Raw genomic sequence first — 27,414 nt, 5'->3', positions numbered from 1 at the left:
AGTGAATCTGTTATTCAATGTGTTTCTATTGGCTAATAGCAGTAAGGACTATCTGTTATTCAATGTGTTTCCATTGGCTAATAGCAGTAAGGACTATCTGTTATTCAATGTGTTTCTATTGGCTAATAGCAGTAAGGACTATCTGTTATTCAATGTGTTTCTATGGGCTAATAGCAGTAAGGACTATCTGTTATTCAATGTGTTTCTATGGGCTAATAGCAGTAAGGACTATCTGTTATTCAATGTGTTTCTATGGGCTAATAGCAGTAAGGACTATCTGTTATTCAATGTGTTTCTATGGGCTAATAGCAGTAAGGACTATCTGTTATTCAATGTGTTTCTATGGGCTAATAGCAGTAAGGACTATCTGTTATTCAATGTGTTTCTATGGGCTAATAGCAGTAAGGACTATCTGTTATTCAATGTGTTTCTATTAGCAGTAAGGACTATCTGTTATTCAATGTGTTTCTATTGGCTAATAGCAGTAAGGACTATCTGTTATTCAATGTGTTTCTATTGGCTAATAGCAGTAAGGACTATCTGTTATTCAATGTGTTTCTATGGGCTAATAGCAGTAAGGACTATCTGTTATTCAATGTGTTTCTATGGGCTAATAGCAGTAAGGACTATCTGTTATTCAATGTGTTTCTATGGGCTAATAGCAGTAAGGACTATCTGTTATTCAATGTGTTTCTATGGGCTAATAGCAGTAAGGACTATCTGTTATTCACTGTGTTTCTATTGGCTAATAGCAGTAAGGACATTTTTTATATACTGAAACGGGTTTTAAGACTCCAAATCAAATAGCTAAATGATCTTTGGTGTGACCTTCTTCAAACAATTCCATATAGTTTAGTAGAACTACACCCCCTCCTCAGGCTTAGATGGGGCTTTTATGGGTGAGGCACATTTTCACTCCTGCACTTATTCAGCCTTGCCATAACAAAAGAGTGGAATACTTATTGACTTAAAGACATTTGAGCTTTTCATTTTAAATTAATTTGTAAAAAATGTCCAAAAAAATGCATGGCATTATGGGTAATATGTAAAGACCAGTGACCCGAAATCTCAATTTATCCATTTTAAAAATTCAGAATGTAAAACATCAAAATGTGGAAAAGGTCAAAGGGCCCTGGAAGAAAGCATTTCATCTAAGAGTGTATGGTTTTATTAAAGCCATTATTTCCTTTAGCTTCTAGCCAGCATTTAGTTTGCAACAGCACAGGTTTGTATAAACCCTGCCGTTTGCCATTCAGACCTCGGGGACAATAACGTTGCAAAATATACATTTGATCTTCCCCTTGCCATAGAAAACGAACATGTCGGGACGTCAGATAGCCATGCTTTAGAACAGACAAAAGCATACAGCAGCATCATTAATATGGATGTAATGGAAACAGCGAAAACAAATGAAAACTGAACATTAGCTGTATTTTCAGTTTGATGTGACTAATTTAGCTTTAGTTAGATGTTGACCTCTAAAATCCCCATTCCAATCTAGGGTATGGATAGAACTTTACTGCATATATATATATATATACAGAATAAATATATATATACATTAGGTTTTATATAAAGGATTCTTTAATCTCTTCCAAAGAACCAAAAGGATATATTTAGATCCGCAAATAACCATTTTTTTCTAAGAGTGTAACGTTACTGTAGCCTACAGTACAGCGAATACTAGAGTGTAGAATAATACCTATTACAGTAAATTATACCTGTGTTGTACAACAGCTCTACCCTGTGCCCATGTGTAGCTAAACTCCCCAGCTGTCGGTCTGTCTGTCTGTTTCCCTCCCTGACTCCCCAGCTTTCTGTCTGTCTGTTTCCCTACCTGACTCCCCAGCTGTCTGTCTGTTTCCCTACCTGACTCCCCAGCTGTCTGTCTGTTTCCCTCCCTGACTCCCCAGCTGGCTGTCTGTCTGTCTGTTTCCCTCCCTGACTCCCCAGCTGTCTGTCTGTCTGTTTCCTACCTGACTCCCCAGCTGTCTGTCTGTCTGTTTCCCTCCCTGACTCCCCAGCTGTCTGTCTGTCTGTCTGTCTGTTTCCCTACCTGGCTCCCCAGCTGTCTGTCTATCTGTCTGTTTCCTACCTGACTCCCCAGCTGTCTGTCTGTCTGTCTGTTTCCTACCTGACTCCCCAGCTGTCTGTCTGTCTATCTGTCTGTTTCCTACCTGACTCCCCAGCTGTCTGTCTGTCTGTTTCCTACCTGACTCCCCAGCTGTCTGTCTGTCTGTCTGTTTCCCTCCCTGACTCCGCAGCTGTCTGTCTGTCTGTTTCCTACCTGACTCCCCAGCTGTCTGTCTGTCTGTTTCCTACCTGACTCCCCAGCTGTCTGTCTGTCTGTTTCCTACCTGACTCCCCAGCTGTCTGTCTGTCTGTTTCTTACCTGACTCCCCTCCCCAGCTGTCTGTCTGTCTGTTTCCTACCTGACTCCCCAGCTGTCTGTCTGTCTATCTGTCTGTTTCCTACCTGACTCCCCAGCTGTCTGTCTGTCTGTCTGTTTCCTACCTGACTCCCCAGCTGTCTGTCTGTCTGTTTCCTACCTGACTCCCCAGCTGTCTGTCTGTCTGTCTGTTCCCTACCTGACTCCCCAGCTGTCTGTCTGTCTGTCTGTTTCCTACCTGACTCCCCAGCTGTCTGTTTGTTTCCTACCTGACTCCCCAGCTCTGTCTGTTTCCTACCTGACTCCCCTCCCCAGCTGTCTGTCTGTTTCCTACCTGACTCCCCAGCTGTCTGTCTGTGTGTCTGTTTCCTACCTGACTCCCCAGCTGTCTGTCTGTTTCCCTACCTGACTCCCCTCCCCAGCTGTCTGTCTGTCTGTCTGTTTCCTACCTGACTCCCCTCTCCAGCTGTCTGTCTGTCTGTCTGTCTGTTTCCTACCTGACTCCCCAGCTGTCTGTCTGTCTGTTCCCTACCTGACTCCCCAACTGTCTGTTTGTTTCCTACCTGACTCCCCTCCCCAGCTGTCTGTCTGTCTGTCTGTTTCATACCTGACTCCCCAGCTGTCTGTCTGTCTGTTCCCTACCTGACTCCCCAGCTGTCTGTCTGTTTCCTACCTGACTCCCCTCCCCAGCTGTCTGTCTGTCTGTCTGTTTCCTACCTGACTCCCCAGCTGTCTGTCTGTCTGTCTGTTCCCTACCTGACTCCCCAGCTGTCTGTCTGTCTGTTCCCTACCTGACTCCCCAGCTGTCTGTCTGTCTGTTCCCTACCTGACTCCCCAGCTGTCTGTCTGTCTGTTCCCTACCTGACTCCCCAGCTGTCTGTCTGTCTGTTTCCTACCTGACTCCCCTCCCCTCCCCAGCCCGCCGGTGACTCAGTAGCTCACCGCTCCCTGCATGTTCACTTCCAGTCTGAGTTCTGACGCGGCTTCTCCCTTCATTCGGTCCTGGACAAAGCATTGTAACGACGAGACTAGTCTACATCAGGGGACACATTTATAGAGACAGAAGACCACAGATAATGTGAATGTCAACGGTTTTACAGTTCGCCACGTGTTTGAGCGACAGAAGGCACGCGGGGAGACTATCCTGCTCTGATCTGATGGACTGTAGCGAGAGGGAATCAACCCGACTGCCACAATGTTCATTTGTAAAGTTAAAAAGTCCTGGCCTGTATGGCGGATGGACGGCATCTCGGTATGTATTTGTTTATAAGGTGTAGTGCCTCTATTGGGGGTTTCGTGCTTGTAGGCACTGTTATATGACGCTTTTTATCATACAAGGATATTTATATAACTGATAAACTCGTTACACATGTAGGCTATAATATGTATTTAATATTAAACCCGTCATCAGAGCGGCATGTCCTCTGTAGCATTAGTAACCCAACCGGTAACATATTGGTCATTGGTAGATGGTGAAGGGCACCATAGGTCCCGGAGACACCACGTGGTGTGTCATCAGCACGTTAAGCGCCAGGCACCGGGACAGATACCCTAATATAAACCACAAACCGTCAGCAAGAGGCACCGGGAAGCCCGGCCTCCTTTCCGCAGCACGGTATCATGGCTACTAAACCTAAACATGGAGACGGCTTTCCCCTTTATCTCACAGCTTGTATCTAATTCAGCCACCGTTTAACCCTGTCATATAGGCTACATTAATGCATTAAAGATTGTGTTACATGGGCTAGGTTGGGAATATATTTGGCTGATGTACATTTTGTTGAAATATATATACTACTGGCAATAAACAACATTGTAGAAGATTGTTCAAAGCCGTTTTCGCACGTTTATTCTCGTGCCTTTGAACGTGTTCTGTACATGTAATCGTCTGCAGGCTCGAGGGCTTTTTCAATTTGGCACAAAGACCCGCAGACGCACCTGGAGCCGCTGACTACTGAAGGGAGAGTTTGTGTTTTGTTTCTTTTAGTAGGTTAATTATAGATTATTAGATTTTTTTTTATATCAGACTTAATTAAATTCACACATGATGAAATCGGTCTGGTGTTTTGACGCGGACTTAACAATGAATATGTCCTAAAAAAAAATAAAAAAAAATCCCACTCGCCCGTTCAGATGTGGTTTTGTAGCTGGAGACGGTTTTATTTTGAGGCACCGAGGCGCCCAGGGAACTCTGCAGTGGAGAGAAATTTAGCGAGTCCCATTTTCCGTTGTCCCGAGAGCTGAAGTTTCTCAACTGCGTCGAGCAGACAGACAGACTGGCTGAGTCGCTAAGGAGGAGAGGAGAGGAGAACTGGCGTGTGGTCTTGATTCTTTCCAGTATCTAAAGGCTGTGCTGTAACCTAGTCTGTTGTAATGCGCATTCCCGTAGATCCCAGCGCCACGCGGAGGTTTAGCCCGCCGTCCGGTAGCCTCCAGCCGGTCCCGGCCAAGATGAACGAGCTCAACACGCCGACCGGGACCGGGCAGCAAGACAGCACGGTGCCAAGGCTGCGCCTGCAGGAGAACCGGAGCATGGCGGAGATCATAGCGGACCACCCGGCGGAACTGGTCCGGACTGACAGCCCAAACTTCCTCTGCTCGGTTTTACCGTCTCACTGGCGCTGCAACAAGACGCTGCCCGTCGCCTTCAAGGTAAATTACATCATCTTTATAACTTTATACACTCTCCTTATACATATTTATATTGTATATTAAATATATCTGGGTAAAACAACCTTTACACTACTTAACTTCAAATATTTTGTAGGCCTACGTAGCAACTGGGAGAAAACGTCTTATTTTAAATGTCTGTACTGGGGGGTTTGGGCCGGGAAAATTAATGTGTTTATGTTTTATAAAATAGTAGGCTATTGCTCTGCCATAAAATTAGTTTTACAAATTATAATAATAATTTGTGTTAGGCCTATTCCTATAATATTTGTGTTGGCTATAGCAGGTCTGCAGATGTGGCTGGTTTATTTAAACAGATTTGGATTGAGGAGAGCAGAGCAGACAGAGTCGCGTGCTTCGTAGAGGATTTAATTAACAAAGCATTATTGTGTAAAGCTGATAATTAACAAAGCATTATTGTGTAAAGCTGATAATTGGGATCAGCGGGGCGTGAAATGGAGACATGTTGTGTATGTTAACTTTCATCAACTACATATTTTAAAACCAATGTTCATGACACATCTCTGTTATTGTCTCAGCCGTTGGGAGACAGACAGATAGACATATACTGGTGTTATTAATCACAGCGCCTTTAGATATGATATACACCTCACGCTTACTGAAATAATTATATTTTTCACCACTCAAATTATCTTCGAAATTGAGGGACATTTTACACATTTGCTGTCCTAATTGTAATTAAATTCGAAAACATAATTGCATCAAATGAAATGCAGGCATTCAGCTACCATTATATACACGGTGTCCTAAATAAACAAGAAAACAGATACGTTTTATAAACATATTGCTAAATATTTCAATTTAGGCCTGTTTTTTTTTCCACACACAACTTCATCTGTTCCTTGTAAATATATATTCATTAATTACGGATTTTGATTTAACATATAGGCCTAGAGCATTACCGGGAACACCAAACTCATATAACTCATCCTTTAATTTTGCTGCGTAAAAAAATAATACACAAAATAAATAATATATAAAATAATTTTCATCTGATAATGTTTTCTATTTTTTTTTCCAATGAATACCTGTTTGCCGTTCAATGTAGGCCTATTTTGTTGTCAATGTCATCACAGGCCGCAAAGGAGCCTGCTGAACGTTTTTCAAATGCCATTTAAAATCATATTAATATAACCAACACTGATAGAAGATTCATCTGTATATTAAACGATCATGTTTCTGAGTATTTCTTTAACATGGTTTTATTATTAATATAGCTGTTACCTGTAGACTACAGGCGGGCTGTAGTTCCACCTGTAATTATGTTTATTCCCCTGTAATCCGATGGTAGAGCTAGCCTCCAGCTATCTCGGTTTACACACTATAATGTTCAAACGTCCTACTCACTGACATGATGGAGAACATATTGACATGTATATATAAAAATTTAAATTAAAAGTTTGAAAAGAGATTTAGATTTTGTAAAAAAAAAAAATTAAATATAATTTTAAAAATAGGATTAATCCCATGTAGAACTGAACCATTGTAATATTGTGTCAGTGAGAAGGCCTCATCCTCAGCCCAACCACCTTTCTACCGAGTCTATTTACTACTATATGGGCTAGTATCATTACATGTCCTACTTGTTTAGCTCTGCATTGTTGAGAAAGGGCTTGTATTTAACAGCATTTCACTGTTAAAGTTTACACCTGTTGTATTCTGTGCTTGTGATAAATGTGATTGGATTTTAAAGGTCCTTGGGGAAATCTATACCTTTAAACTATCTTGGGCTGTTAATAAAAAATACACAACTGAATTGTGACATACATGTGATATAGTAATAGTACAAATACAATTTTTGCCTCTTTTAGTTTCTCCCAGTATCAGGTTAGTTTTAGTTTCTCCAAGTATCAGGTTAGTTTTAGTTTCTCCCAGTATCAGGTTAGTTTCAGTTTCTCCCAGTATCAGGTTAGTTTTAGTTTCTCCCAGTATCAGGTTAGTTTTAGTTTCTCCCAGTATCAGGTTAGTTTCAGTTTCTCCCAGTATCAGGTTAGTTTTAGTTTCTCCTATTATCAGGTTAGTTTCAGTTTCTCCCAGTATCAGGTTAGTTTCAGTTTCTCCCAGTATCAGGTTAGGTTTAGTTTCTCCAAGTATCAGGTTAGTTTCAGTTTCTCCTAGTATCAGGTTAGTGTCAGTTTCTCCCAGTATCAGGTTAGTTTCAGTTTCTCCCAGTATCAGGTTAGTTTTAGTTTCTCCTAGTATCAGGTTAGTTTCAGTTTCTCCCAGTATCAGGTTAGTTTCAGTTTCTCCCAGTATCAGGTTAGTGTCAGTTTCTCCTAGTATCAGGTCATTATAATGAGCGATCTAATGAGTTATTTCACCCCAAAACAGTGACAGACATATTCAGCTGTCGAAACTGGTCTGAATTCAAGCTGAATCCATCTAATAGGCACATCCCTTCTTAACACATCAGGAGAAATCTACAGCCCCGCCCCCCCCCCCCCAAAAAGGCTAAGGTATCAAAGGAAAGATAAGCACCATTTTGTGCGGAGGCTCCCTGCTGTGCTTAGTCATCTATGACATCCCAGCATCCAATCCTCTCCAGGTTGTGGGGTTGGGAGAGGTGACTGATGGGACGGTCGTAACGGTGATGGCGGGGAACGATGAGAACTACTCGGCCGAGCTGCGGAACGCATCGGGAGTGATGAAGAACCAGGTGGCTCGCTTTAACGACCTGCGCTTCGTGGGCCGCAGTGGACGGGGTCAGTGTCTATACGATCTGGATCTATATCTAACTGAATGTAGGCCGCATGTTAGTGTCTATACTATCTACACCTATATGCTATTATGCTGGATCTATATATAACTGAATGTAGGCCGCATGTTAGTGTCTATATCTTCATATCTAATAATAATAATAATAGTAGAGAGAATGATTTATTTCAGCTTTTATTTCATCACATTCTCAGTGGGTCAGAAGTTCACATACACTCAATTAGTATTTGGTAGCATTTCCTCAAATGTTTCGGGTAGCCTTCCACAAGCTTCCTACAATAAGTTGGGTGCATTTTAGCCCATTCCTCCTGACAGAGCTGGTGTAACGGAGTCAGGTTTGTAGGCCTCTTTGCTCGCACATGCTCTTTCAGCTCTGACCACAAATGTTCTATAGGATTGAGGTCAGGGCTTTGTGATGGCCACTCCAATACCTTGACTTTGTTGTCCTAAAGCCATTTTGCCACAACTTTGGAAATATGCTTGGGGTCAAAGTCCATTTGGAAGACCCATTTGCGACCAAGCTTCAACTTCCTGACTGATGTCTTGAGACATTGCTTCAGTATATCCACATAATTTTCATCCTCATGATGCCATCTATTTTGTGAAGTGCACCAGTCCCTCCTGCAGCAAAGCACCCCCACAACATGATGCAGCCACCCCCTGTGCTTCACGGTTGGGATGGTGTTCTTCGGCTTCTAAGCCTCCCCCTTTCTCCAAACATAATTTCAACATAATTTTCTGGAATTTTCCATGCTGTTTAAAGGCACAGTCAACTTAGTGTATGTGAACTTCTGACCCACTGGAATTGTTATACAGTGAAATAATCTGTCTGTGAAGTAGATGTCCTAACCGACTTGTCAAAACTATAGTTTGTTAACAAGACATTTGTGGAGTGGTTGAAAAATGAGTTTTAATGACTCCAAGCTAAGTGTATGTAAACTTCTGACTTCAACTGTATATAAGTCATTATTATTAGATCAACAAAACAAGCCCTTAGTCTGCCTCAGATAGTAATTCAGCAAAACAAGCCCCTAGTCTGCCTCAGATAGTCATTCAGCAAAACAAGCCCCTAGTCTGCCTCAGATAGTCATTCAGCAAAACAAGCCCCTAGTCTGCCTCAGATAGTCATTCAACAAAACAAGCCCTTAGTCTGCCTCAGATAGTCATTCAGCAAAACAAGCCCCTAGTCTGCCTCAGATAGTCACTCAGCAAAACAAGCCCCTAGTCTGCCTCAGATAGTCACTCAGCAAAACAAGCCCCTAGTCTGCCTCAGATAGTCACTCAGCAAAACAAGCCCCTAGTCTGCCTCAATTTTCTCAGCAAAACAAGCCACATTCAACAGCCCACTAAAAAGCTTAACCTTAATCTGGGGTTTTCTTTAGTTTTGGTTTAATTTTAAGCTAGAAAATACCTTGTTGCAGGCACTATTTAACCTTTTTTGGACTATGGTGATGTTCTGTACATGAATACCCAAGGGTCCTACCGACACACACTAGACACACTCTACCAATCTGCTCTTAGATCTGTAACGAACACAAAACCCTCCTTAACTGTAAAATGACAGACTAACGTGTTAATCTACAAGGCCTTCTTAGGGAGGCTGCTAGTATATTTCAGCATTTTATTCAACCTACAGACTCATGGACACGACCTTCTGAGATCTCAAAATGGCATTTTATAAAATATTCCTAACCCAAGAAGGGTAGGAGTGCTTTTAGCTTTGCTGCCCAGTCATTGAGGAGCATTTTACTAAAATATTTAAAACGGGATACTTTTATTTTGATGATTTATTCAATTCCTTGATTGGAGGACTGTTGACCACACACTGTTCACCTGTTGACCTGTTCACCTGTTGACCACACACTGTTCACATGTTGACCTGTTCACCTGTTGACCACACACTGTTCACATGTTGACCTGTTCACCTGTTGACCACACACTGTTCACATGTTGACCTGTTCACCTGTTGACCATATACTGTTGACCTGTTGACCACACACTGTTCACCTGTTGACCTGTTGACCACATACTGTTCACCTGTTGACCACACACTGTTCACCTGTTGACCACACACTGTTCACCTGTTGACCTGTTCACCTGTTGACCACATACTGTTGACCTGTTGACCACACACTGTTCACCTGTTGACCTGTTGACCACATACTGTTCACCTGTTGACCACAAACTGTTCACCTGTTGACCTGTTGACCTGTTGACCTGTTGACCACACACTGTTCACCTGTTGACCTGTTGACCTGTTGACCTGTTGACCACATACTGTTGACATGTTGACCACACACTGTTCACCTGTTGACCACAAACTGTTCACCTGTTGACCTGTTGACATGTTGACCACATACTGTTGACCTGTTGACCACACACTGTTCACCTGTTGACCTGTTGACCACATACTGTTGACATGTTGACCACATACTGTTGACCATATACTGTTAACCTGTTGACATGTTGACCACATGCTGTTGACCTGTTGACCACACTGTTCACCTGTTGACCTGTTGACCACATACTGTTGACATGTTGACCACATACTGTTGACCATATACTGTTCACCTGTTGACATGTTGACCTGTTCACCTGTTGACCTGTTGACCACATACTGTTGACCTGTTGACATGTTGACCATATACTGTTGACCTGTTGACATGTTGACCACATACTGTTGACCTGTTGACATGTTGACCACATACTGTTGACCTGTTGACCACAAACTGTTGACCATATACTGTTGACATGTTGACCACATACTGTTGACCACAAACTGTTGACCATATACTGTTGACATATTGACCACATACTTACTGTTGACCTGTTGACCACAAACTGTTGACCATATACTGTTGACATGTTGGCCACATACTGTTGACATGTTGACCACATACTGTTGACCTGTTGACCACAAACTGTTGACCATATACTGTTGACATGTTGACCACATACTGTTGACCTGTTGACCATATACTGTTGACATGTTGACCACATACTGTTGACATGTTGACCACATACTGTTGACCTGTTGACCACAAACTGTTGACCATATACTGTTGACATGTTGACCACACACTGTTCACCTGTTGACCTGTTGACCACAAACTGTTCACCTGTTGACCACAAACTGTTGACCATATACTGTTGACATGTTGACCATGTACTGTTGACATGTTGACCATGTACTGTTGACATGTTGACCACATACTGTTGACATGTTGACCACATACTGTTGACCACATACTGTTGACATGTTGACCACATACTGTTGACCTGTTGACCACAAACTGTTGACCATATACTGTTGACATGTTGACCATGTACTGTTGACATGTTGACCATGTACTGTTGACATGTTGACCACATACTGTTGACATGTTGACCACATACTGGTGACCACATACTGTTGACCTGTTAACCACACACTGTTGACCTGTTGACCACACACTGTTGACCTATTGACCACACACTGTTGACCACACACAGTTGACCTGTTTACCGCAAAGATTTTAACCACATACTGTTGACGACATACTATTGACCTGTAGACCACATACTGTTGACCTGTTGACCACATACGGTTGACCACATACTGTTGACCTGTTGACCACACACTGTTGACCTGTTGACCATATACTATTGACCTGTTGACCATATACTATTGACCTGTTGACCGCAAAGATTTTAACCACATACTGTTGACGTGTGGACCACATACTGTTGACCACATACTGTTGACCTGTTGACCACAAACTGTTGACCTGTTGACCACAAACTGTTGACCACATACTATTCACCTGTTGACAACATACTGTTGACATGTTGACCACATACTGTTGACCTGTTGACCACATACTGTTGACCACATACTGTTGACCACATACTGTTGACGTGTGGACCACATACTGTTGAACACATACTGTTGACCTGTTGACCACAAACTGTTGACCTGTTGACCACATACTGTTCACCACATACTGTTCACCTATTGACAACGTACTGTTGACATGTTGACCACATAGTGTTGACCACAAACTGTTGACCACATACTGTTGACCTGTAGACCACATACTGTTGACCACATGCTGTTGACCACATGCTGTTGACCACATACTGCTGACCACATGCTGTTGACCTGTTGACCACACACAGGTACATCTGGATTGTGGGTTGTAGTAAAGTTGTTGCCTTTCCTCGTGACCTTATTTAAGCTTTTCATTTTTTATTAATTTGTAACAATTTTGGAAAACATAATTCCAGTTTGACATTGTAGACCAGTGACAAAGCATGGCGTCCATTTTGAATTCAGGTGGGAAAAAGTCAAGGGGTGTGAATACTTTCTGAAGGAACTTTATATCTGTTAAAATACTTAAATGTTCTGAATATAGTTATACTGTATACCGTAACCTCTCTATATTTGTGCTTTTCTATATTCTATATTTATTTTTCTCTCTATATATATTAGCGGACCTTGCATTATGTCATTAGTGTGAATTTATCGTTAATATTTCCCTTAATCAAATCAAATGTATTTATAAAGCCCTTCTTACATCAGCCGATGTCACAAAGTGCTGTACAGAAACCCAGCCTAAATCCCCAAACAGCAAGCAATGCAGGTGTAGAAGCATTGCTTCTAAAACTCCCTAGAAAGGCAGGAACCTAAGTAGAAACCTAGAGAGGAACCAGTCTATGAGGGGTGGCCAGTCCTCTTCTGGCTGTGCCGGGTGGAGATTATAAACCTAGAGAGGAACCAGGCTATGTGGGGTGGCCAGTCCTCTTCTGGCTGTGCCGGGTGGAGATTATAACAGAACATGGCCAAGATGTTCAAACGTTCATAGATGACCAGCAGGGTCAAATAATAATAATTACAGTGGTTGTCGAGGGTGCAGCAAGTCAGCACCTCAGGAGTAAATATCAGTTGGCTTTTCATAGCCGATCATTCAGAGTATCTCTACCGCTCCTGCTGTCTCTAGAGTGGAGGCTGAGACAGGAGGGGTCAGGATATCAGTTGGCTTTTCATAGCTGATTGATTTCCTCATTTCATAATCATGCCTATTCAAGTATTTTTATTTTAAATGTTGGTAAAAACCAGGAAGTCCTGAATAACCCAATGAAAATGGTGCCATATATTTAGCGGTTAATTGGTTGAATAAGGTTTGGATAGAGGATATGGCTCTACCATCAGGGACAAACAATTCACAAAACACCACGTAGCTGAGGCCAAACCCGTGGCATGTCAAATCAAATCAAAGTTTATTTGTCACGTGCGCCGAATACAACAATACAACAGGTTTACTTACAGGCTCTAACCAATGGTGCGGAAAAAAAGGTGTGTGTGTGTGTGTGTGTGTGTGTGTGTGTGTGTGTGTGTGTGTGTGTGTGTGTGTGTGTGTGTGGGTAAGTAAAGAAATAAAACAACAGTCAGTGGCACCACACGGCCACACGCCATCACTAATCATTGATTGGGTTGAGGCTCAGGTCAGTTGCCAAGAAGATAATCTCACCTGGTGTAACCTCTCTCTATATATATATACACACACACACAAACACACACACACACACACACACACACACACACACACACACACACACACACACACACACACACACACACACACACACACACACACACACACACACACACACACACACACGCTAATTCAGTAGGAGGTTACCGTGTTACCGTGAGGTGTGCAGTCACACAGGGACACATGACATTCACAGGATAATTGTCATCTCTCTCACTCTCTCACTTTCTAGCTGTATCAATCTGGACTGATCATATTGTATAGAAGGTCATTATAGTGTCTGGCACTGTCTGAATGTTACTCTGTAGCCTTTTACTCCTATCCTACTCCTATATTACTTCTATCCTACTCCTATATTACTTCTATCCTACTCCTATATTACTTCTATCCTACTTCTATTCAACTCCTATATTACTTCTATCCTACTCCTATATTACTTCTATCCTACTTCTATTCAACTCCTATATTACTTCTATCCTACTTCTATCCAACTCCTATATTACTTCTATCCTACTCATATCAATCAAATTCAATCAAATTTATTTCAAATTTATTTTATATAGCCCTTCGTACATCAGCTGATATCTCAAAGTGCTGTACAGAAACCCAGCCTAAAACCCCAAACAGCAAGCAATGCAGGTTAAGAAGCACGGTGGCTAGGAAAAACTCCCTAGAAAGGCCAAAACCTAGGAAGAAACCTAGAGAGGAACCAGGCTATGTGGGGTGGCCAGTCCTCTTCTGGCTGTGCCGGGTGGAGATTATAACAAAACATGGTCAAGATGTTCAAATGTTCATAAATGACCAGCATGGTCGAATAATAATAAGGCAGAATAGTTGAAACTGGAGCAGCAGCACAGTCAGGTGGACTGGGGACAGCAAGGAGTCATCATGTCAGGTATTCCTGGGGCATGGTCCTAGGGCTCAGGTCCTCCGAGAGAGAGAAAGAAAGAGAGAATTAGAGAGAGCATATGTGGGATGGCCAGTCCTCTTCTGGCTGTGCCGGGTGGAGATTATAACAGAACATGGCCAAGATGTTCAAATGTTCATAAATGATCAGCATGGTCGAATAATAATAAGGCAGAACAGTTGAAACTGGAGCAGCAGCACAGCCAGGTGGACTGGGGACAGCAAGGAGTCATCATGTCAGGTAGTCCTGGGGCATGGTCCTAGGGCTCAGGTCCTCCGAGAGAGAGAAAGAGAGAAGGAGAGAATTAGAGAACGCACACTTAGATTCACACAGGACACCGAATAGGACAGGAGAAGTACTCCAGATATAACAAACTGACCCTAGCCCCCCGACACATAAACTACTGCAGCATAAATACTGGAGGCTGAGACAGGAGGGGTCAGGAGATATCCTACTCCTATTAGTCCTATCCTACTCCTACATTACTTCTATCCTACTCCTGTCCTACTCCTATACCACTCCTATATTACTCCTTTGATACTGACATCCTACTCCTATATTACTATAATCCTACTCTTATATGACCCAAATCCTACTCCTACATTACTCCTAAACTACAACTGTATTACTCATATCCTACTCCTATGCTACTCCTATGTTACCCCAATCCTACTCCTATATTGCTCCTATCCAACTCCTTTATTACTCCTATCCTACTCCCATGCTACTCCTATGTTACTCCTATCCTAAACATATTCTACTCCTATATTTCTCCTATCCTGCTCCTATGTTACTCCTATCCTACTCCTATATTACTCCTATCCTACTCCTATATTACTCCCATCCTTCTCCTATATTACTCCCATCCTTCTCCTATATTACTCCTATCCTAGTCCTATATTACTCCTATCCTACTCACATCCTACTCCTATATTACTCCCATCCTTCTCCTATATTACTCCTATCCTAGTCCTATATTACTCCTATCCTACTCCTATATTACTCCCATCCTTCTCCTATATTACTCACATCCTTCTCCTATATTACTCCTATCCTAGTCCTATATTACTCCTATCCTTCTCACATCCTACTCCTATATTACTCCTATCCTACTCCTCTATTATTCCTATATTAGTCCTGTCCTACTCCTATACCAGTCCTATATTACTCCTATGATACTCACATCCTACTCCTATATTACTCCTATTCTACTCCTATATTACTCATATCCTACTAATATATTTCTCCTATCTTACTCCTATATTACTCCTATCCGACGCCTATATTACTTCTATACTACTCCTATATTAGTCATATTAGTCATGTCCTACTCCTATACCACTCCTATATTACTCTTATGATACTCACATCCTACTCTTATATTACCCCAATCCTACTCCTATATAACTCCTATCCAACTCCTTTATTACTCCTATTCTACTCCTATCCTACAACTTTATTACTCATATCCTACTCCTATGCTACTCCTATGTTACTCCTATCCTAAACCTTTCCTAATTGTATATTTCTCTTATCCTGCTCCTATGCTACATCTATTCTACTCCTATATTACTCATATCCTACTCCTAAATTACTCATATTCTACTCATATCCTACTCACATCCTACTCCTATATTACTCCTATCTTTCTCCTATATTACTCCTATATTACTCCTATCCTACTCACATCCTATTCCTATTTTAGTCTTATCCTAGTCCTATCCTAGTCCTATTGTACTTCTATCCTACTCCTATACTACTCCTATACTACTCATATGATACTCACATCCTACTCCTATATTACTCATATTCTACTCCTTTATTATTCCTATTCTACTCCTATCCTACAACTTTATTACTCATATATTTATCCTGTCCTGCTCCTATGCTACACCTATTCTACTCCTATCCTACTCCTCTATTACCCCATCATAGTCTTATCCTAGTCCTATCTTAGTCCTATCCAAGTCCTATCCTACTTCTATACTACTCCTGTATTAGTCCTGTCCTACTCCTATATCACTCCTATTCTACTCCTATTTTACTCATATCCTCCTCCTATATTACTTATATCCTACTCCTATGTTAGTCATATCTTACTCCTATATTAGTCCTATATTAGTCCTATCCTAGTCCTATTGTACTCCTATATTAGTCCTATCCTTCTTCTATACCATTCCTATATTACTCCTATGATACTCACATCCTACTCCTATATTACTCCTATTCTACTCCTATATTACTCATATCCTACTAATATATTTCTCCTATCTTACTCCTATATTACTCCTATCCGACGCCTATATTACTTCTATACTACTCCTATATTAGTCATATTAGTCATGTCCTACTCCTATACCACTCCTATATTACTCTTATGATACTCACATCCTACTCTTATATTACCCCAATCCTACTCCTATATAACTCCTATCCAACTCCTTTATTACTCCTATTCTACTCCTATCCTACAACTTTATTACTCATATCCTACTCCTATGCTACTCCTATGTTACTCCTATCCTAAACCTTTCCTAATTGTATATTTCTCTTATCCTGCTCCTATGCTACATCTATTCTACTCCTATATTACTCATATCCTACTCCTAAATTACTCATATTCTACTCATATCCTACTCACATCCTACTCCTATATTACTCCTATCTTTCTCCTATATTACTCCTATATTACTCCTATCCTACTCACATCCTATTCCTATTTTAGTCTTATCCTAGTCCTATCCAGGTCCTATTGTACTTCTATCCTACTCCTATACTACTCCTATACTACTCATATGATACTCACATCCTACTCCTATATTACTCATATTCTACTCCTTTATTATTCCTATTCTACTCCTATCCTACAACTTTATTACTCATATATTTATCCTGTCCTGCTCCTATGCTACACCTATTCTACTCCTATCCTACTCCTCTATTACCCCATCATAGTCTTATCCTAGTCCTATCTTAGTCCTATCCAAGTCCTATCCTACTTCTATACTACTCCTGTATTAGTCCTGTCCTACTCCTATATCACTCCTATTCTACTCCTATTTTACTCATATCCTCCTCCTATATTACTTATATCCTACTCCTATGTTAGTCATATCTTACTCCTATATTAGTCCTATATTAGTCCTATCCTACTCACATCCTACTCCTATATTACTCCTATCTTTCTCCTATATTACTCCTATATTACTCCTATCCTACTCACATCCTATTCCTATTTTAGTCTTATCCTAGTCCTATCCTAGTCCTATTGTACTTCTATCCTACTCCTATACTACTCCTATACTACTCATATGATACTCACATCCTACTCCTATATTACTCATATTCTACTCCTTTATTATTCCTATTCTACTCCTATCCTACAACTTTATTACTCATATATTTATCCTGTCCTGCTCCTATGCTACACCTATTCTACTCCTATCCTACTCCTCTATTACCCCATCATAGTCTTATCCTAGTCCTATCTTAGTCCTATCCAAGTCCTATCCTACTTCTATACTACTCCTGTATTAGTCCTGTCCTACTCCTATATCACTCCTATTCTACTCCTATTTTACTCATATCCTCCTCCTATATTACTTATATCCTACTCCTATGTTAGTCATATCTTACTCCTATATTAGTCCTATATTAGTCCTATCCTAGTCCTATTGTACTCCTATATTAGTCCTATCCTTCTTCTATACCATTCCTATATTACTCCTATGATACTCACATCCTACTCCTATATTACTCCTATTCTACTCCTATATTACTCATATCCTACTAATATATTTCTCCTATCTTACTCCTATATTACTCCTATCCGACGCCTATATTACTTCTATACTACTCCTATATTAGTCATATTAGTCATGTCCTACTCCTATACCACTCCTATATTACTCTTATGATACTCACATCCTACTCTTATATTACCCCAATCCTACTCCTATATAACTCCTATCCAACTCCTTTATTACTCCTATTCTACTCCTATCCTACAACTTTATTACTCATATCCTACTCCTATGCTACTCCTATGTTACTCCTATCCTAAACCTTTCCTAATTGTATATTTCTCTTATCCTGCTCCTATGCTACATCTATTCTACTCCTATATTACTCATATCCTACTCCTAAATTACTCATATTCTACTCATATCCTACTCACATCCTACTCCTATATTACTCCTATCTTTCTCCTATATTACTCCTATATTACTCCTATCCTACTCACATCCTATTCCTATTTTAGTCTTATCCTAGTCCTATCCTAGTCCTATTGTACTTCTATCCTACTCCTATACTACTCCTATACTACTCATATGATACTCACATCCTACTCCTATATTACTCATATTCTACTCCTTTATTATTCCTATTCTACTCCTATCCTACAACTTTATTACTCATATATTTATCCTGTCCTGCTCCTATGCTACACCTATTCTACTCCTATCCTACTCCTCTATTACCCCATCATAGTCTTATCCTAGTCCTATCTTAGTCCTATCCAAGTCCTATCCTACTTCTATACTACTCCTGTATTAGTCCTGTCCTACTCCTATATCACTCCTATTCTACTCCTATTTTACTCATATCCTCCTCCTATATTACTTATATCCTACTCCTATGTTAGTCATATCTTACTCCTATATTAGTCCTATATTAGTCCTATCCTAGTCCTATTGTACTCCTATATTAGTCCTATCCTTCTTCTATACCATTCCTATATTACTCCTATGATACTCACATCCTACTCCTATATTACTCCTATTGTACTCCCATATTACTCATATCCAACTCCTATATTTCTCATATCTTACTCCTATATTACTCCTATTCTACTCCTATCTTACTCCTATATTACTACTATATTACTTCTATCCTACTCCTATATTACTCCTATCCTACTTCTATATTTCTCCTATATTACTTCTATAATACTCCTATCTTACTCCTATCCTACTCCTAACATATTTCTATATTACTCCTATCCTACTCCTATATTACTAATATCCATCTCCTATATTTCTCCTATATCTTACTCTTATCCTACTCCTATCTTTCTCATTTATTACTCCTATCCTACTCCTATTCTACTTCAGTTTTGCTCATATTCTCCTCCTATATTAATCCTATCCTACTCCTATATTTTTCTTATTTTACTCCTGTATTTCTCATATCCTACACCTATATTACTCCTATCCTACATTACCCATAACCTACTCCTATAGTACTCGTTTCCTACTCCTATATTACTCACATCCTACTCCTTTCTTACTCCTATCCTACTATTCTACTATTCTATTACTCGTATATTACTCATATCTTACTCCTTCCTATATTGCTCCTATGCTACTCCTATATTAGTCTGATTTTACTCATATAGATCCTACATAACTCCTATATTTCTCCTATCCTAATCCTATATTCTCCTATCCTAATCCTATATTTATCCTATCCTAATCCTATATTTCTCCTATTCTAATCCTATATTACTCATATCCTAATCCTATATTTCTCCTATCGTAATCCCATATTTCGCCTATCCTACGCCTATATTTATCCTATTCTACTCCTATCCTAATCCCATATCTCTCTTAGCCTACTCCTATGCTACTCCTATATCAGTCTGATTTTACTCATATAGATCCTACATAACTCCTATATTTCTCCTATCCTAATCCTATATTTCTCCTATTCTAATCCTATATTACTCCTATCTTAATCCTATATTATTCCTATCCTAATCCCATATTTCTCCTATCCTACTCCTATCCTAATCCCATATTTCTCCTATCCTACGCCTATATTTCTCCTATTCTAATCCTATCCTAATCCCATATATCTCCTAGCCTACTCCTATCCTACTCCTATATTACTCCTATCTTAATCCTATATTACTCCTATCCTAATCCCATATTTCTCCCATCCTACTCCTATCCTACTGCTATATTACTCCTATCCTACTCCCATTGTTCTCCTATCCTACTCCTATATTTCTCCTATCCTACTCCTATCCTAATCCTATATTACTCCTATCCTAATCCCATATTACTCCTTCCTAATCCCATATTTCTCCTATTCTACTCCTATCCTACTCCTATATTTCTCCTATCCTACTCCCATATTACTCCTATCCTACTCCCATATTACTCCTATCCTACTCCTATATTTCTCCTATCGTACTCCTATATTACTCCCATCCTACTCTTATATTTCTCCTATCCTACTCCTATCCTACTCCTATATTTATCCTATCCTACTCCTATCCTACTCCTACTCTACTCCTATATTACTCCTATCCTAATCCTATATTTCTCTTATCCTACTCCTTTATTTCTCCTATCCTACTCCTATATTACTCCAATCCTACTCCTATATTTCTCCTATCCTACTCCTATCCTACTCCCATATTACTCCTATCCTACTCCTATATTTCTCTTATCCTACTCCTATATTTCTCCTATCCTACTCCTATATTACTCCAATCCTACTCCTATATTTCTCCTATCCTACTCCTATCCTACTCCCATATTACTCCTATCCTACTCCTATATTTCTCCTATCCTACTCCTATATTACTCCTATCCTACTCCTATATTTCTCCTATCCTACTCCTATATTTCTCCTATTCTACTCCTATCCTACTCCTTTCCTACTCCTAAATTTCTCCTATCCTACTCCTATCCTACTCCTATATCAGTCTGATTTTACTCGTATAGCTCCTCTTTTATTCCCATCATTTTCCTTTAAAAAACAAATATGTATATATATATATATATATATATATATATATATATATATATATATATATATATATATATATATATATATATCTATGTATATGTTCCTGTATTATTTTCCCCATAACTCTACCAGCCCTCCCCTAATGGGAGTAAACTAATTACATATACTCTGTTATTTTCCCCATAACTCTACCAGCCCTCCCCTAATGAGAGTAAACTAATTACATATACTCTGTTATTTTCCCCATACCTCTACCAGCCCTCCCCTAATGGGAGTAAACTAATGGACAACAACATTTAGGCTTCTACTTCCAGTTTATACCTGCTAAATACATTTTACAGTATATTTTACCTAAGTTGTTGGTTTTAGTCCCACCCTTCAGCTCCATTCAACCCCTCCCATCCCTGAAGACAGTTTAGATTTCTAAAGTCAGCAAAAAAAATATGCGTTTTTTTCAGGACCCTGTCTTTCAAAGATAATTTGTAAAAATCCAAATAACTTCACAGATCTTCATTGTAAAGGGTTTGAACACTGTTTCCCATGTTTGTTCAATGAACCATAAACAATTAATGAATGTGCACCTGTGGAACGGTTGTTAAGACACTAACAGTTTACAGACGGTAGGCAATTAAGGTCACAGTTATGAAAACTTAGGACACTAAAGAGGCCTTTCTACTGACTGAAAAACATCAAAAGAATGATGCCCAGGGTCCCTGCTCATCTGTGTGAACGAGCCTTAGGCATGCTGCAAGGAGGCATGAGGACTGCAGATGTGGCCAGGGCAATAAATTGCAATGTCCGTACTGTGAGACGCATAAGACAGTGCTACAGGGAGACAGGACGGACAGCTGATCATCCTCGCAGTGGCAGACCAAGTGTAACAACACCTGCACAGGATCGGTACATCCGAACATCACACCTGCGGGACAGGTACAGGATGGCAACATCAACTGCCCGAGTTACACCAGGAAGGCACAATCCCTCCATCAGTGGTCAGACTGTTTGCAATAGGCTGTTAGCCTGTTGTAAGGCAGGTCTTCACCAGACATCACCAGCAACAATGTCGCCTATTGGCACAAACCCACCGTTGCTAGACCAGACAGGACTGGCAAAAAGTGCTCTTCACTGACGAGTCGCTGTTTTGTCTCACCAGAGGTGATGGTCGCATTTGCGTTTATCGTTGAAGGACTGAGTGTTACACCGAGGCCTGTACTCTGGAGCGGGATCGATTTGGAGGTGAAGGGTCTGTCATTGCAGGCAATCTCATGTGGTACCCTTCCTGCAGGCTCATCCTGACATGACCCTCCAGCATGACAATGCCACCAGTCGTACTGCTCGTTCTTTGCGTGATTTCCTGCAAGACAGGAATGTCAGTGTTCTGCCATGGTCAGTGAAGAACCCGGATCTCAATCCCATTGAGCACGTCTGGGACCTGTTAGATTGGAGGGTGAGGGCTAGGGCCCCCCAGAAATGTTTGGGAGCTTGCCGGTGCCTTGGTGGAAGAGTGAGGTAACATCTCACAGCAAGAACTGGCAAATCTGGTGTGGTCAATGAGGAGGAGATGCACTGCAGTACTTAATGCAGCTGGTGGCCACACCAGATACTGACTGTTACTTTTGATTTTGACCCCCCCACCTTTGTTCAGGGACACATTATTCCATTTCTGTTAGTCACGTGGCTGTGGAACTTGTTCAGTTTATGTCTCAGTTGTTGAATCTTGTTATGTTCATACAAACATTTACACATGTTAAGGTTGCTGAAAATAAACACATTTGACAGTGGGAGGACATTTATTTTTTTTTGCTGAGTTTATGTGCCATATATATTTTTTCAACTGTGCTGTGATGTTTCTGAACCTTTTTATTCTCATAGTTTCTACAGATCTCTCCGTTAAATTAAAGATAAACGTGTTTGCTAAGAGTATTATTATATTATTGATCGATTGACTATGACTTTTCAGATTACCCAGCAGTGCTATTTGCAGAGTTAACTCCAAGTAAATTTTGCAGTTCTGTAGCCATTTCTGGACATGTGACCAAAAACCAAGCTACACATGGAAAGTACCAAAACAACACATGATCCTGTCTCTCCACATCCAAATCTGCAGAGCTGGGCTGTATCCCCACTATATCAAACATTCTATTGGTTGCAACAATGTTGTATAATAATGTTTTTTTTAAGTGTTTTGATTCTGGCGTCGTTTGGCGTGTCAGTTTATGAACAGTTTATAAATATGTGCCATGGAATCGGTACATCGAAAATCTCTTCCCAACTAGGGTACCATGCCTCACTGTTGAATCAAGATGGTGGTGAATTAAGTAGTGAATGCAGGTGATTGTCCTCCTCTGACTCAGTGTGTCTGATGATGTTCCCAAAGGAAAGAGCTTCACGCTGACCATCACAGTGTTCACCAACCCTCCTCAAGTAGCAACATACCATCGAGCCATTAAAGTCACCGTGGACGGACCCCGCGAGCCTCGGAGTGAGTACACACACACACACACACACACACACACACAGCACGTCAAGTGTTGTTGGACTGAATGATAACAGCTAGTAAAACCAGTCAAACCCAACAGAGCTTTTCTTTATAGGAAACAGGTCTGATTATCTAAAGAGCCAATCAAAAGGTCTGATTATCTAAAGAGCCAATCAACAATTCTGATCATCTAAAGAGCCAATCAACAGGTCTGATTATCTAAAGAGCCAATCAAAAGGTCTGATTATCTAAAGAGCCAATCAACAATGCTGATCATCTAAAGAGCCAATCAACAGGTCTGATCATCTAAAGAGCCAATCAACAGGTCTGATTATCTAAAGAGCCAATCAACAGGTCTGATCATCTAAAGAGCCAATCAACAGGTCTGATTATCTAAAGAGCCAATCAACAGGTCTGATTATCTAAAGAGCCAATCAACAGGTCTGATTATCTAAAGAGCCAATCAACAGGTCTGATCATCTAAAGAGCCAAGTAATAGGGCTGATTGTTTATTTTATTTAACTAGGCAAGTCAGTTAAGAACAAATTCTTATTTACAATGGCAGCCTGTCCCAGCCAAACCCGGACGATGCCTAGCCAATTATGGGACTCCCATTCACGGCCGGTTGTGATACAGCCTGGAATCAAACCAGGGTCTGTGGTGACGCCTCTAGCACTGAGATGCAGTGCCTTAGACCGTTGTGCCACTCAGGAGCCCTTATCTGAAGACCCAATCAACAGGTCTGATTATCTAAAGAACCAATCAACAGGTCTGATTATCTAAAGAGCCAATCAACAGGTCTGATTATCTAAAGAGCCAATCAACAGGTCTGATTATCGAAAGGGTCAATCAACAGGTCTGATTATCTAAAGAGCCAATCAACAGGTCTGATTATCTAAAGAGCCAATCAACAGGTTTTTAATTAACCCGTGCTCTGAGAAACCATGTTTCTTCCTACGTAATGGTAAGAGAGGCTGGGCTTTAGGGGTAGATGGTGTGTGTGTGTGTGTGTGTGTGTGTGTGTGTGTGGGGGGGGGGGGGGGGGGGTAGCAGAGTGCTAGCCTCAGCTCTATTTAATGGCGCTTATAAAAACAACTGAAGAGTATATATTTTTTTTACTATTTCCATCTAGTGCCAACTGGTCTGGCAGGCAGCTGTTCTCTCCGCCCTCGCTTTCCTCTCCTCCCTCCCTATTCATAAAAACATTATTCTCGACTCTGGCGTCTCAATGAACACTATCAAATCACAAACAACTTCCCTCTCTCCCCCTCTTCATCTCTCTGTTACCCAGGCCTATAAACACATAGGGCACAAGGAGACAGAGAGAACGAGAGAGAGAGAGAGATACTTTGACAGTATAAGTAATTTAACTTGCTATGTTAATAAAGTCTTCAGCAGTAAATGTAATTGGAGAGAGAGAGAGAGAGAGAGAGAGAGAGAGAGAGAGAGAGAGAGACAGACAGACAGACAGACAGACAGAGAGGGGGGGAGGGGATCTGAGCACCCGGCCACCCTACTGGGATCTGAAGTCAAATGTCTACTGTTTGCTGATGATCTGATGATCTTCTGTCACCAACCAAGGAGGGCCTACAGCAGCACCTAGATCTTCTGCACAGATTCTGCCAGACCTGGGCACTGACAGTAAATCTCAGTAAGACAAAAATAATGGTGTTCCAAAAAAAGGTCCAGTCGCCAGGACCACAAATACAAATTCCATCTAGACACCGTTGCCCTAGAGCACACAAAAAAACTATACATACCTCGGCATAAACATCAGCGCCACAGGTAACTTCCACAAAGCTGTGAACGATCTGAGAGACAGGGCAAGAAAGGCCTTCTATGCCATCAAAAGGAACATAAACTTCAACATACCAATTAGGATCTGGCTAAAAATACTTGAATCAGTTATAGAACCCATTGCTCTTCATGGTTGTGAGGTCACAAAATGGGACAAACACCAAATTCAGACTATGCTTACAGAATTCTGCAAAAAATATGCACAACATAAAACACCAAATAATGCATGCAGAGCAGAATTAGGCCGATACCCACTAATTATCAAAATCCAGATAAGAGAAGTTAAATTCTACAACCACCTAAAAGGAAGCGATTCCCAAACCTTCCATAACAAAGCCATCACCTGCAGAGAGATGAACCTGGAGAAGAGTCCCCTAAGCAAGCTGGTCCTGGGGCTCTGTTCACAAACACAAACAGACCCCACAGAGCCCCAGGACAGAAACACAATTCGACCCAACCAAATCATGAGAAAACAAAAATATAGAAACTTGACACATTGGAAAGAATTAACAAAATACCTGACCGCCGTGACTGACCCAAAATTAAGGAAAGCTTTGACTATGTACAGACTCAGTGAGCATAGCCTTGATAGATAGAAAGGTCGCCGTAGGCAGACCTGGCTCTCAAGAGAAGACAGGCTATGTGCTCAATGCCCACAAAATGAGGTGGAAACTGAGCTGCACTTCCTAACCTCCTGCCAAATGTATGACCATATTAGAGACACATATTTCCCTCAGATTACACAGACACATAAAGAATTCGAAAAACAATTACACTTTTGATAAACTCCCGTATCTACTGGGTGAAATACCACAGTGTTCCATCACAGCAGCAAGATTTGTGACCTGTTGCCACGAGAAAAGGGCAACCAGTGAAGAACAAACACCATTGTAAATACAACCCATATTTATGTTTATTTATTTTCCCTTTTGTACTTTAACTATTTTCACATTGTTACAACACTGTATATAGACATAATATGACATTTGAAATGTCTCTATTCCATAGGAACTTATGTGAGTGTAATGTTTACTGTTCATTTTATATTGTTTATTTCACTTTAGTTTATTCTCTATTTCACTTGCTGTGGCAATGTTAACATATGCTTCCTTGCCATTAAAGAGAGAGAGAGAGAGAGAGAGAGAGAGAGAGAGAGAGAGACAGAGAGAGAGAGAAAGGCAGAGAGAGAGAGAGAGGCAGAGAGAGAGACAGAGAGAGAGACAGAGACAGAGAGAGAGACTTTATTCATTCATTATTCTTTTGGAACTTCTTTGAGTTTAGTGTTTAACGTAAATGTTTATTGTTTATTTCACTTTAGTTTATTCTCTACTTCAATTGCTTTGTGCTTTGGCAATGTTAACATATGTTTCCCATGCCATTAAAGCCCTTGAATTGAATTAAGAAAGAAAGAGAGAGAGAGAGACATATACAGACACACAATAACATGTAGAGAGATACAGTAAGTAAACACACATCAACTTAGAGACATGCTCTCTCTCACACACACACACACACACACGCACACACACACACAGACACACACACACACACACACACACGCACACACGCACGCAGGCACGCACACACACACACGCGCACACACACACACACAACAAACACAGACATGCAGATTACACACATACATATATTAGCTAGAGGATAACTGGCTGTATGGTACTGTGATATTAGCTAGAGGCTAACTGGCTGTATGATACAGTGATATTAGCTAGAGTCTAACTGGCTGTATGATACAGTGATATTAGCTAGAGTCTAACTGGCTGTATGATACTGTGATATTAGCTAGAGGCTAATTGGTTGTATGATACAGTGATATTAGCTAGAGGCTAACTGGTTGTATAATACTGTGATATTAGATAGAGGCTAACTGGTTGTATGATACTGTGATATTAGAGGCTAACTGGCTGTATGATACTGTGATATTAGCTAGAGGCTAACTGGCTGTATGATACTGTGATATTAGCTAGAGGCTAACTGGCTGTATGATACAGTGATATTAGCTAGAGGCTAACTGATTGTATGATACTGTGATATTAGCTAGAGGCTAACTGGCTGTATGATACTATGATATTAGCTAGAGGCTAACTGATTGTATGATACTGTGATATTAGCTAGAGGCTAACTG

The 27,414-nt window shown here is 40.7% G+C and overlaps 1 protein-coding gene across 1 annotated transcript in view; it reads left to right on the top strand.

The window, feature by feature from the left end:
- Positions 1-27,414, top strand: part of LOC110521125 (runt-related transcription factor 2) — a 222,718-nt gene that overhangs the window by 115,104 nt on the left and 80,200 nt on the right. The window contains exons 2-4 of the mRNA XM_036976438.1: positions 4,779-5,041; positions 7,626-7,782; positions 23,373-23,477. Coding sequence (XP_036832333.1) covers positions 4,779-5,041; positions 7,626-7,782; positions 23,373-23,477 — 525 coding nt within the window. The remainder of the gene's footprint in view (positions 1-4,778; positions 5,042-7,625; positions 7,783-23,372; positions 23,478-27,414) is intronic.

Source organism: Oncorhynchus mykiss, chromosome 4, assembly GCF_013265735.2.
Source record: "Oncorhynchus mykiss isolate Arlee chromosome 4, USDA_OmykA_1.1, whole genome shotgun sequence".
Classification (NCBI taxonomy): domain Eukaryota; kingdom Metazoa; phylum Chordata; class Actinopteri; order Salmoniformes; family Salmonidae; genus Oncorhynchus; species Oncorhynchus mykiss.
This window is presented reverse-complemented; position numbering and strand designations above follow the sequence as displayed.